Source organism: Fusarium venenatum, assembly GCF_020744135.1.
Source record: "Fusarium venenatum strain MPI-CAGE-CH-0201 chromosome Unknown EDB82scaffold_3, whole genome shotgun sequence".
Classification (NCBI taxonomy): domain Eukaryota; kingdom Fungi; phylum Ascomycota; class Sordariomycetes; order Hypocreales; family Nectriaceae; genus Fusarium; species Fusarium venenatum.
The window spans coordinates 3004365-3015985 of record NW_027072131.1 but is presented as its reverse complement, the minus strand read 5'-3'; the positions used below and the strand labels follow the sequence as shown (position 1 = coordinate 3015985).

The window sequence follows — 11621 nt, the reverse complement described above, 5'->3', positions numbered from 1 at the left end:
GATTTTTCGGATTCTCCGTGAGTTCTTTGATGATGAAGGGTGATTGCGTGTGACCATGTTTCACCAACGCCTGGAAACACTTTGTCTGCATGGATGTGGTTCCGAAAGACAAAGAAGGAGGACATATGGGCAGGTTACATTGACTACACGCCTAGTCCTCCTGTCAAGAGTGGTTATCATTGAAGGCCATGCCGGCAGTCTAGTGCATGTATATCTGTCTATACACTATAAAATGCTCTAGCTTTGTCACACATTTGGATTCGTATAGCTTGATAGGGATGCGCCCTAGCGGTGTACCATTCACTGCGAGATTGAATGTTGGGCATTGATGGTTGAGTGACGTTTAAATGCCTTGCATGATCACTTACACTATAATATGCTTTCACTTTGATGGGATGAGATGGACCGACTGTCATGGCACGGCCCTTGTGTGGCTACTATTAGTCAAAGCTGTCGGATGCTTGGTGGCGGGCGCCAATGAACCCTTCATGAGGACAAAGCCTCAAGGCTGGAGTCTAGAATTGGGGTTGATCTTCATCCAAATGGTTCCAAGATATCGCACGCTAACCCCATCTCGGAACGAGGGTCCCCCGTCTCGCTTCTTGGTTGTTCACCGCAAGCCATCAGAGTACGCTTGGCCATATGACGTCACGCAGCTGCTGTCAAGCCCAATGTATCAGTATGTACATATCCTGCATCGGCAGTTGACTTGGGGTTATTCTTCAGGGTCTAGGACGAGGATGATGAGTCTGATTGTAACTCCAAATTTAACTCCAACTATCTGAGAGATTGGCTTGGACCCTGATGTGCAAAGGATGAAACTGCTGATCTTGAACGGTCCTTGATCAACGTTTTAGTCCATAAGAAGAAATGGGAGTTGTTGTGGCATGATTTGCGCTCCTGACTACCAAAATCGAGTGACATTTACAGCATAGTAAGAATCGTCCGTTCGAGTTGAAGAAATACGCAAGACAAGGCAGAAGAAAAAAAGAATAGTACCAGCACGCTCTATGCCCCGCCTATGCACGTCAGTGGATCTCGGGAACTTGGGAATCTGGCGCTTATTGTTCAGCCAGTCTTTGTCAAGGATAGCCTCGTTTCTTCAAAGCTGAGGCTGGCTGACCGCTCACCATAGAGACTGGACGACATTGGTTTGTAGGGGCAACTTCATATCCTCTTCCAAGTTTTGAGAGACCCATGAGGATTCTATCAACTCCACGACATCTTCTAAACTGGGTTTTAGTTTCTCAGCTCAGACCCAGAGTCCCCTCTTTCACCTCGCATGGTAATGCTGTGCATGCACCGAAGTTTCATACATGTTCCTGGTAGGCGAGTGTTTAGTCTCGTTGAAATACCCGATCTGAGGGCATTCGCATCTACGATACAAGCCCCGAGGATCGTGCCTGGCCCGTGGTTGACGTGCTCATCAACCCCTGGCGGAAGACGTTTACGGTCAAATGTCAAATGTCAACGCCAACGCCAACGCCAACGCTAAGTCTGGCTCGTGTGCCGATACTTTCAAGTTCCTTGATATACTGATTTACTTCACATGCATCTTTTAGCGGTGCCCAGCCAAGAACTCGTGTAAGTCAGCTCTCCGGTTCTCGGCCATCACAAGACCTGCGTGAATATCCCACTACCACACTTACATGGACTATTCCATGGTCCTTCGAATCGAGATGTGGATATACTTGGCTTCCTCACTGGCAGCAAAAGGTCCAACAACTGGTGCATACAATGCTTGCTTACCAGTGCATCTAGCAACCGTCTTGGGGAACCACTTAGATCTGTGAAGATTGAACGGAGTGGACAGACTCAGTCCAACGTGATGCTGAGCTTATCCATCATCGTCAGTTGCAGTGGTGTTGAGTTGAGCCATTTGTACGGCAACACCTCAAAGTGCACGAGCAACTCTGCTTGCCACAACAGCCCCATCTGAGTATAACTGACTATATGATGCTCGTGTGTCCAACTTATCAGTTGATTCCTCCACGTGGTAAGGAAGTTCCTCTCACACATGTGTTCGCAATGTATGAAAAGTTTTGCTCGTATTGTGATTTGTGACCCGATCATCAGCACTCTGCTCAACACAAGACCAGACTGTCATGCCAGCGTTACTAAACACTGTCATTTACGCTAAAATCTGGTATAAATCGTATACAATACAAGTACAAGCTAAAGCAGACCTTAGCTCTGAAACGGCAATTACATTGTGCCGTCCGTATCTTTGCTTCAGGGTAAGCAACTTAGGACTTGATTTCCACAAGCTTCTCCAACGTCTTGAACCCGTCATGAGCGTAACCTTTGGTAACATCCACCTTGTACTTCTTGCCATCGACAATGATGATGCCGAATCCCATGTCAGTCCAGGCAGACTTGACACCGTTGAACATGGCAGACACGGCTCGACCCATTCTTCGGAACGGCATTGTGAACAGGTGCTGCATATCAAACTTGTGCAATGCTTTGCGCTGCGCCTCTGTCTTTTGCTCTAGTTCGATGCGCCGCAGCCCAGGCACGTACTCTTCTGGTAGCGAAAAGCGAGATGCGAGGGTGACCTCATTCAGGGGAGCGACAATGACCTTGGGCTTAAGCATCGGGACCATTCGCTTGACCGTGAGTTCCATGTGTATGGGAGCAGGCCCTGGCGTAGCTACAGCGAGCTTGGGTGCTTGTGCAGGAAGAATACGGATTTGTCCGACAATGTTTGGTGTTTTCGTAATCATGAATGTTCCCATAGACGCGAGGAGCAGATAAGCTGTGCCAAAGACCAGCCCGATCCATTGTGGGACACCCTCAGGCTGCTGCACAGCATACGGCGCAGTAAGACCCGTCCAAGCAATCAAAGATAGTCCACTAGACCAGCAGCCGAAGTAGAACCAAAAGTGTGATGGTCCCTCATAGAGGACCGTGGGCGTTGGCTTAGAAGTCAGGCTCTTTATGAAGGCGTATCTACTAGGAGCAATCTTGGACGCAGCGGCGGCGGCGGCAACCCTTGAGACGTTTGGTGGTCGAGTAGATTTTATGGCAGGCTCAGCAGCCAGGCGGAGGGAAGTGGAAAAGAAGCGGGATCGGAGGAGCAGAGACTCGGCGCGAGGAACGAGGAGGGGCCGTAGGCCTGGGAGGCAGAAGCCCCTTGCGAGGCTCGCCATTATAGAATTGAGGCCTTTCGGAAGAAAATCTGTATATGAGCAGTAGTAGTATATGCCGAGTAAGAAGTTACCACAATTTAGAAAACGTCGCCATCCAATCGCTCAATTAACTTTCAGTGGTTCGATGTCGAAATAGCTTCAATTTTCAGGATTGCCCATGAATGTTACTAGCTTACGATAAGATAAGCGGATATAAGCCGGAGGTATGCGCGGCAATTGGTGAGCATGCATAATTCCACGATTCAACAAATTTACTAAAAACAACTGCACAAACAATATTAGACGCTGGATAACTAATTATAACGTCAAAGCACTATGTAATATCCCAGTTTTCCTCTATATTCATAAATTGTAGATTATTGCAAGTTCCTGTCGATCAAGTGGCTTTCGGGACACCAATGCCCGAGAAGTTTGAGTAGAAAATTAAGTGGGACATGAGAGATATGAGCATTAATAAAAGCATGAAGAAGAGTCTCTGCAAACACGAAAAGATGTTTCCTGAAAAAGAATAAACTCGCTTGTCTCCGTAGAGGCATCCCCTAATTAGATCAAGCATGCTACAACAAAAAGACTTTGCACCCGATTTAGGGAAAGAATTCTCTCAAAGACCCTGAGGGTTTTATGTCTTGTCGCGTTCTATTCCCGCCCGCCAAAATTTAACGTCGGGTCCCCACTAGCGCCAATGGATCTCAACAGCTTCAGTTGAAGATAACCCAGTCTTTCTCAACACCCCGAGGTCGCTCTCACCTGCACCGAAAACCCTCCCGCGCCAGCCTCCATCTCGCCATATCCACACTTAACTCAATCAAGTTGTGCAATGGCCTCTCTTTCTGCAGCTTGCAGGGCATCTGCCCGGGCCGTTACTGCTCGGTCTTCTATCGCCCGTGGTACGTCGATTTGCTGATATTGAAAATCCCCCCTCGGACCCTTTTGTCGCGCACCGACTAACACATCTTGTCTGATGTAGGCTTCACCACCTCGACACGATGCCTTGCCGCACAGAACTTCACCATGCCCGCCCTCTCACCTACCATGACCGAGGGTAACATTGCTACATGGAAGGTCAAGGAGGGAGAAACTTTTAGCGCCGGAGATGTGCTGCTCGAGATCGAGACCGACAAGGCCAGCATGGACGTCGAGGCCCAGGACGACGGTATCATGGTCAAGATAATGGCTGCTGATGGCAGCAAGGCTGTGCAGGTTGGATCACGCATTGGTGTCATTGCTGAGGCTGGCGACGATATCAACACCCTCGAGATCCCCGCCGACGAGGCTAAGGAGCAACCCAAGGAGCAGTCCAGCGCTCAGGCCCCCAAAGAGGAGACTGCTCCTTCCCAGTCGAAGTCCGTCGAAAAGACAAGCGCGAAGCCCACTGGTAACGACACCTACGAGCACAAGTATCCTCTCCTGCCCTCAGTTCAGCACCTGGTCAAGGAGAAAGGCATCAGTGAGGCTGATCTCAAGAAGATCAAGGGCACCGGTCCTCACGGCCGATTAGTCAAGGGTGACATCCTCGCTCATATTGGAAGCATCAACCCCGAGACTCCCGCTGCCAACGAGACCAACTTCAACAACATGTTCCACCTTGATCTTAGCAACATCAAGGTCGCTACGAAACCTGCTCCTCCTTCTAAGCCAAGCCCCGCCGAGGATTTCAAGGCCCCCGTGGTCGAGGATCTGGAAGTTTCTATCCCTATCACCTTGGCCAAGGTTGTCGAAGTTCAGAACCGAATTCACGAGACTCTCGGTGTCTTCCTACCCATCTCTACCTTTGTTGGCCGTGCCGCTGAGGTTGCCAACGATGACCTTCCTCCTACCAAGCGTGCCCCTACCGCCAATGAGCTGTTTGACCAGGTCCTTGGCCTCGACAAGGTCAAGGCCTCCAAGGTTTCTCGCGGTGTCTACCTGCCCCAGATCTCCACTATCCCTCCCCCCTCTATGCTTTCTCCCCGATCTAGCCCTAAGCAGGACGACATTATCGACTTCCTTTCTGCACCCAGCAAGAAGTCTGCTCCCAAGCCCGCCTCTGTTCACGCCGTCCCCGGCTTGTCCAGCGGCGCCAATGTGTTCACTCTGACGGTCCCCAAGGTCGAGGAGGAGAGGGCACTGGTCTTCCTTGCACGCTGCAAGGCCATCCTTGAGGAGGAGCCTGGACGACTGGTGCTGTGAGCTTATGAAGAAAAATATCCCTGTAATATATCGTTTTTTTGCTATAGACAATGGCTAGTAATTGCGCTTGGACGCACCTGTGGTATGATATATCTACGCCTTTCAACGGTGTTTTGCCAGATAGCTAGAACTACAAACCCAATTATGAATCAAGTTTTGATGCCGGAAAGATGCTATTCGATCCTCCCCTTCTTGATCTTGCCTAAAACTTGAATGCCAGTAGAGAAATTCCTGTATCCGAAAAATAAATCCGAACTTCATATCATTGTTGCTTCACTTAGGAAGAAACGTCTCTTCATCTATCAAAAGCCACATCTAATCCACAGTTGCGGCCGAAGACTCAGGGGCAAACCGACGGAATTGGCAAAAGACATCGAGGAGAAGGTCGATCTGGGCTCTACGTTGATAGACACCTGGTGAGTCTACAAATATTGTTTCTGTCAAAAATCACCACTCTGGAAGTCACTGTTACTTCGGTCAAGTCCGAAGCCAAACAAACCCCCCATCGCCAGCACGCCTGCAAAGCTTTCCCACACTCGATATCTCTCCTTCCATATACAGAGACGTGCAGCTCTGCATTACAGAAGCCGATTGATCACTACTTTAGTCCAGTTCTCCCAAATCGTTCCAGATTCTGGAATGAATATTGGCCCTAGCGATCTTTTCGATACCTTGCGGCTTGGCAGTCTAAAGTTATTTTTCCACTTGGACAGCAGTAAACCGATCGACAGCCAGCTGAAAGCAGAGCCCGATCATTAATGATTAACCATACTGCATTGTAGTCTTGAACAGGAAATCCCCAGAGCCGAGCCGCAAGCTAAGCGCTATCACGAATAGATCACCATGTATGTATCAGTTGTGATGGCAGTGAGTGAGTATGAGCGAGTTCTCCCACACCGGCCCGGCATCAATTTAGTCGAGATCAGTCTTCCATTTCATCTATGCAAGAGGAGGGAATAGTCTCATATTGTTTAGTCAACCACCTTGCATACAAAAATCTTAACATCGAGTTAGTAATCTTATCCGCATTACGCGCGTAAAACCGGGGTTAGGGAGGATTGATTGTCCAACGTACCTAGATTGTGGCGTGAAAATGTCTCGGAAAGCACCAATGAACCCAAGGACCCGGTAGAAGCCAATCCATGGATGCCTTGGCAATGTATCGAGGCGTACAGAGGACTTACCTAGGAGGCCTATCCAGATATTAGAAGGTGGTATAGAAAGACTTGCTTCCGAAATCATTGCCTAGAAAGGTCTAGGTAGGGGTGAAAAAGAAAACATCCATCCCATGTTTAGGTAGGTAAGGTAGACTAATCCACTTGCCAGTCGACATCGGTTGCTCTGTTGAGTTTGGTCATCCTTCTAATCGTAGAACCCTGAACTAAGACATGCGTTAGGGAGAGGAAGGGGAAAAGAGAGAAACCGACAAGGGGTGGGTGTTGTATTGTCAGCCATGGAATGTTTACAGATGAGGAGATATTGTCACTCACGATATCCGGACTGGAGTAAACCGATCACTAAGGAAATAAAGCCATGTAAGTCTCACGGGAAGGAGGTAGCACAAAACTAGGTAAATTTCACTCGCAGTCGAGCTCTGTCATGTGGGAGGAACAGTGCCGTGGACGAAACGGTCAACTTCCATCGTTATTTCCTCCTTGCGCCTGCATACTAGGTAGGTTAACTAGTACCTTCCTTCCTTCCTTCCTTATCAAGTCACGGGCAGGTACATCGTCTCAGTCCCTGTCTTCATCACCCGCGAGGCAACAAGAAAACCTTCATCAATCACACACAGCCGTCAATCGGCATTTGTCACAGTTTTCACGAACCAACAGAAACATAATACGGATCAACAGCAATCAAGATCTCGCTAAGATCTTCACACTCCCTAATATAGGATCACTTAAGCAATGGAAACATGGACCCCCCTCCCCCAGTCAAGTGTTCAAATTATTGCATGACCAAGTCTAGAAGAGTCACTGTGGGGAGAGCGGGCTTTGAGCTCAGGCTCATGGTCATCGAGACAAGATCCACGTCAATCCAAGAGTCCTCTTCGACAACTTGTTTGTTTCCTACGGTCTCAGGTCTGCCCCTCACATTAGCAATACACGGCCGCATGCCCCCCTTCGAACCCAGAGATACCAGGATCATTGCCGGCAGAAAGGAACTTGTGTCCATCCAAAGTTGCTCTATTGTGTTCTTGGCCTAAGCAACTACCTATGCATCTTCCTACGCCGCATATATCCCTTCCAGTCTCTCAAGTTAGCTATTACTGGTTTCATCTGGTCACATAGCAGTTGTCAGCCAGACCCGTACAGTCGGGACGGCTTCTATTTGGATGTTCTGAGCCACCGCGGCTCGTCTTGATTCGAAATGGATAGACGAAGCCCGTCTACCGTGTAGTCTACTTGATGCACTTCGACACCCTGTTGCATTAGACTTGGTTCTAAAATCTGTTGCCTCGCCCACTCTCAAGGTACAGGCCTACATCGAGAGGTCGATACCTTATATAAGACCAAAGACCAACCAGACCCTCCACCAAGCGCTTTTGGACACACGCACACTTCACCTCAATGCTTTAACAGGTTGTAGGTATTACAGTCAGGTTTTGATTCGGTCACAAAACATCATATTTGTCCACAACAGGCGATCATTTACACTTCTATACCGCCACAAGGCTCTGACGAGTTCAGCACCGAGAAATCGGCTGCCTTCCCGTATTCTATCTTCCCCTGGCTCTTTTGAGTTGAAAATGCCCAACATCAAAGTCGCCTCGGAAAAGCGGAAAAGGGTACTAAAAGTCTGCAACACATGTAAGACACATAAGCAAAAGGTAAGTCGATGGAAACATCTTTCAATCTCTCAGGGTTTGGTCGTCAGACTCGCCTCGGCTGTCGCCGTCAAGCCCCTGATTTTTTTTCTTATCACCGTATCCCTTACAATATTGTTGCAGTATGCCACATTTCGTCTGTTCCAAGATGGGATTGGTAACTGCTCTTCCTTGTCAACACAAAAAGCCCTCTAGTATCAAACGCCAATATGTCCAAGTCCAAGCAAAGCTTCAGCTGGCGTATATGATTAGCACGTACTCATGTGAGCTGGAGATTCACTAGTTGCTAACATGATCAAATTGCAGTGCGATGGCCTAATAAATTGCAAGAATTGCCGCAAGCGAGGGTTTCAATGCGTGTATCGGCCGAGTAAGTCCACCGACTCGTCAAGCGACTCAACTGCGTCTTGCTCGTCTTCAAGGCACGATTTGGGCGAGCAATCACCAGAAGCTGCCGAACACTGTGATACACCAGGCACAAGCGGGAAAACAGCCGGCCAATATACTGTAAGAGAATCAGCAAGTCCAGGGAAACTGGACGGTTTCCGCATTGTTTCTACATTAAGATCCGAAGAAATTGGAAAATACACGCCCCCTCGTACAGAGTATTGCCAGCAGCGATATCAAACCCTTGTTACATTGCATCTTCCGTTACTTGAACTTCCAGACTTTTCTGATTGCTATTCCACCGAATCTTTCGTGGCCCTTGTCAAGCAATATCTGAAGCTAGGCTCTGGATCTTCAAAATTTACAGAGTCGTCGTGCATCTGGTTTGGGCCACAGCAAACTAGCCCTGCTAGCCCCAACTCAACATGGCCGCCTGATTTGCCTCATATCGATATTTCGAGGTTGTTAGTGGACAACTATTTCGCTAATGTGAGTTGCCAATCACTCTATTCTACACGTACAAGTATATTGACCAGGCTAAGACGCTTGGCCTCATCAATGTTGTAAGCCTCGACTCCGTCCAAGCTATCCAAGCCACACTGCATCAACCCTACAATGGACCAAGCCAGGTGTGCATCTCAGATCTGTGCATTATCTATCTGGTACTAGCAATCGGGCTTGCGTTCGAGTCTGGTCCGACAGAAAGAGATGTGCAGGACCCCAATCTCAAAAAACAGTTTTTCGACACCAATCTGAAAGAACAGTTTTTCGTAAGCGCTGAAGCATTGCTTCCGCCATTGAAAACATACAGAAGAACAGAGAGCTGCAGTAGTGTCCCATGGGTCCTCCAGGCTCTCGTTTTGATGTCGTTTTACATGCTGTGTGTATGCAGGCGGCATGATGCACACTCTTACTGTGGTAAGCCCCATATATTGTTTGCCTGTAAAGAAGTGAGGCTTATTACTAGCAGTTCAAGCTTTCGAAATTGCTCACTCGTTCGGGATTCATCGAGGGAAAGAGACCGAAGTCGAGAGCTGGTCTGATGCCGAAAAGAGATCGAGACGAAATGTCTGGAGAAGCCTCTTCGTTCTCGACAGATTACTCGCTGCCACATTAGGCAAGCCACTGGCTATTAACCAATATACTGATGAGTCTCTTAAACTACAGGAGGGGACCATTCTCAACTCTGCAGTCGATGCATGCCGGATTATCGGTGAAACCGTCAAGGTTGTATATTCCAAACCCATGACGATGAAAACCGTGAAAGTTCTGATAGGATACCTGGACTCTGTTGCAGACGTCAAAGTCGACCTCCCGGCCCTTTCTGTGGAACAAGTTCGCGTCGACTCGTTCCGCATCTATGCTGACATTCTTCTTTGCCGGCCATTTTTTCTTCTCCGCCTCATCGCTTCTAGGGAAGAACGCCGGGCTTTGGATAATATCGAGCCACAAATTAACGAGCTATCCCAGAGATGCGTATCCGTATCAATCCAAGCAATAAACATGTTCAAAAAAGGCACGCGTTCCACTCCGCCTCTTCCTGTCGATCCATTTGTTCCGTAAGTAGCATTATTTACTGTTCCTAGCTATCTACTGAACAATCCTAGGTGCGTTTTGATCGAAGCGACATATGTACTACTTTGTAGTATGTATGCAGGCATACATTTGACAGAAGAACATTTGTCACTGGTAAAAGGCGCAATAGCCATGTTGGAGACAGTAAAAAAAACGAACTCTTGTGCGGAGCATTCCACTTCGGTGCTAAATTTGTTCCTACATGATGTCAATCGTCAGAATCGTGCAACGATCGTCAAGCCGGAGCTCAAGGGACATGCATATGAATCCAGCCAATACCGCTCTCCTTTCTATCCGCCAACACAGAGCGGTTTGGTACCGCCTTACGACAGTCGTCGAAGACCAGTAGCTGATGATCGTAATGCTATCAAACAAGAAAGCCATGATCATCCAAACGCTTCCGCTTCTATATCTTTGTCTCCACACATGGGCAGCACGTTTCACCACCAACCTTCAGTCGAAACCCCTCAGCATTCGTGGCACAATGAACACAGTGGTGATATGGATCTCGACGGCTCACAATGTGAGCGATTTAAATAGGCGGAGAGTGTCAAGATGGTGCTGGCTCTCTCGAGGGGCGTTGTCACAAACTTCTACGGTTCTTAATTTGTATTTTCTTGCATCATATATCACAGCATTATTGGAGAACATACTAATGTCAGGATGGGTTATACCTATAAACAGCTATGCACTTGTTCCAACCATGTTTGAGGAGTGCATGGACTCTCCCTCACGAGGTTACACCTCAGGTTTTAGCCACTGACTCGCATTTTGCGTTGGAAATGGCTTGAATTTACTGCATCTAGGGAATTCACTCCAGGATGTAGATGATCCATCCTAGTCCTGGCCTTGGCCACAAACAACCGCAATTGAGCAGTGGACGGTGATGTTGCCAACGGGGCGTATTCGAATTGAGAAGACTAACACGAGAACATGGTAATGTTTTCTAGACCAAAGTGGCTACTATTACAATAGTTTGATAGAACAAGACTACTCTCACACTGAGCTCAACTGAATCATTACTGCATCCATAGGTCTGTCCACTTAACTACTCACTAAACTCGTTTCTCAATCCTTGACTTTGAAGGGCTGTATGAATGACAGATACTAGCCCAACAGATGCTGCTGTATCTTTACTTTCGCTGGGTTGGCACATGGGCGTGAATTGAATGTATAACGAGACAATTGATCATTTAATTACATGCACCAACCAGGTTAGGTACATGCTGCATGAGACCCTCGCGATATGTCACATTCTCTTCGGTAGATGAGTTTTTGCTCAATCGCTAATATGGACCAGGAAGGTTATGCTTGCGTGGTCAGACATACATGTTTGTTCGATCCTAGTCATCTCTCCAAGGATCATGAAATGCAACGAAATGTCGCGAGAGCTGGCCTTGGTTCCAGGTACGTGGGATTTATCCCTTGTACAAGCCACGGGCCGCGAGGTATGTAAGATGGCGGGCGGCAGCTACCACAACGGGTCAAAAAGCAACGTCATGAGTTACAGA

At 48.0% G+C, this 11621-nt stretch overlaps 3 protein-coding genes across 3 annotated transcripts; 2 read left to right on the top strand and 1 right to left on the bottom strand.

Moving 5' to 3' along the window:
- Positions 1-2246: 2246 nt before the first annotated feature.
- Positions 2247-3152, bottom strand: EDB82DRAFT_526763 (uncharacterized protein; the record flags this gene model as incomplete). The annotated part of the gene is made up of 1 exon (XM_025727239.1): positions 2247-3152. One exon carries the CDS (start codon positions 3150-3152, stop codon positions 2247-2249), a length of 906 nt encoding a protein of 301 aa, XP_025581725.1.
- An 817-nt stretch (positions 3153-3969) lies between these two features.
- On the top strand, positions 3970-5321 carry EDB82DRAFT_477406 (uncharacterized protein; the record flags this gene model as incomplete). The annotated part of the gene is made up of 2 exons (XM_025727238.1): positions 3970-4039; positions 4120-5321. The coding sequence occupies 2 exons, from the start codon at positions 3970-3972 to the stop codon at positions 5319-5321; spliced, it is 1272 nt and encodes a 423-aa protein (XP_025581724.1).
- A 2749-nt stretch (positions 5322-8070) lies between these two features.
- On the top strand, positions 8071-11034 carry EDB82DRAFT_558227 (fungal-specific transcription factor domain-containing protein; the record flags this gene model as incomplete). The annotated part of the gene is made up of 7 exons (XM_065609702.1): positions 8071-8151; positions 8272-8305; positions 8455-8518; positions 8571-9024; positions 9060-9453; positions 9506-10094; positions 10143-11034. The coding sequence occupies 7 exons, from the start codon at positions 8071-8073 to the stop codon at positions 10648-10650; spliced, it is 2124 nt and encodes a 707-aa protein (XP_065463924.1). The 3' UTR covers positions 10651-11034.
- Positions 11035-11621: the final 587 nt, after the last annotated feature.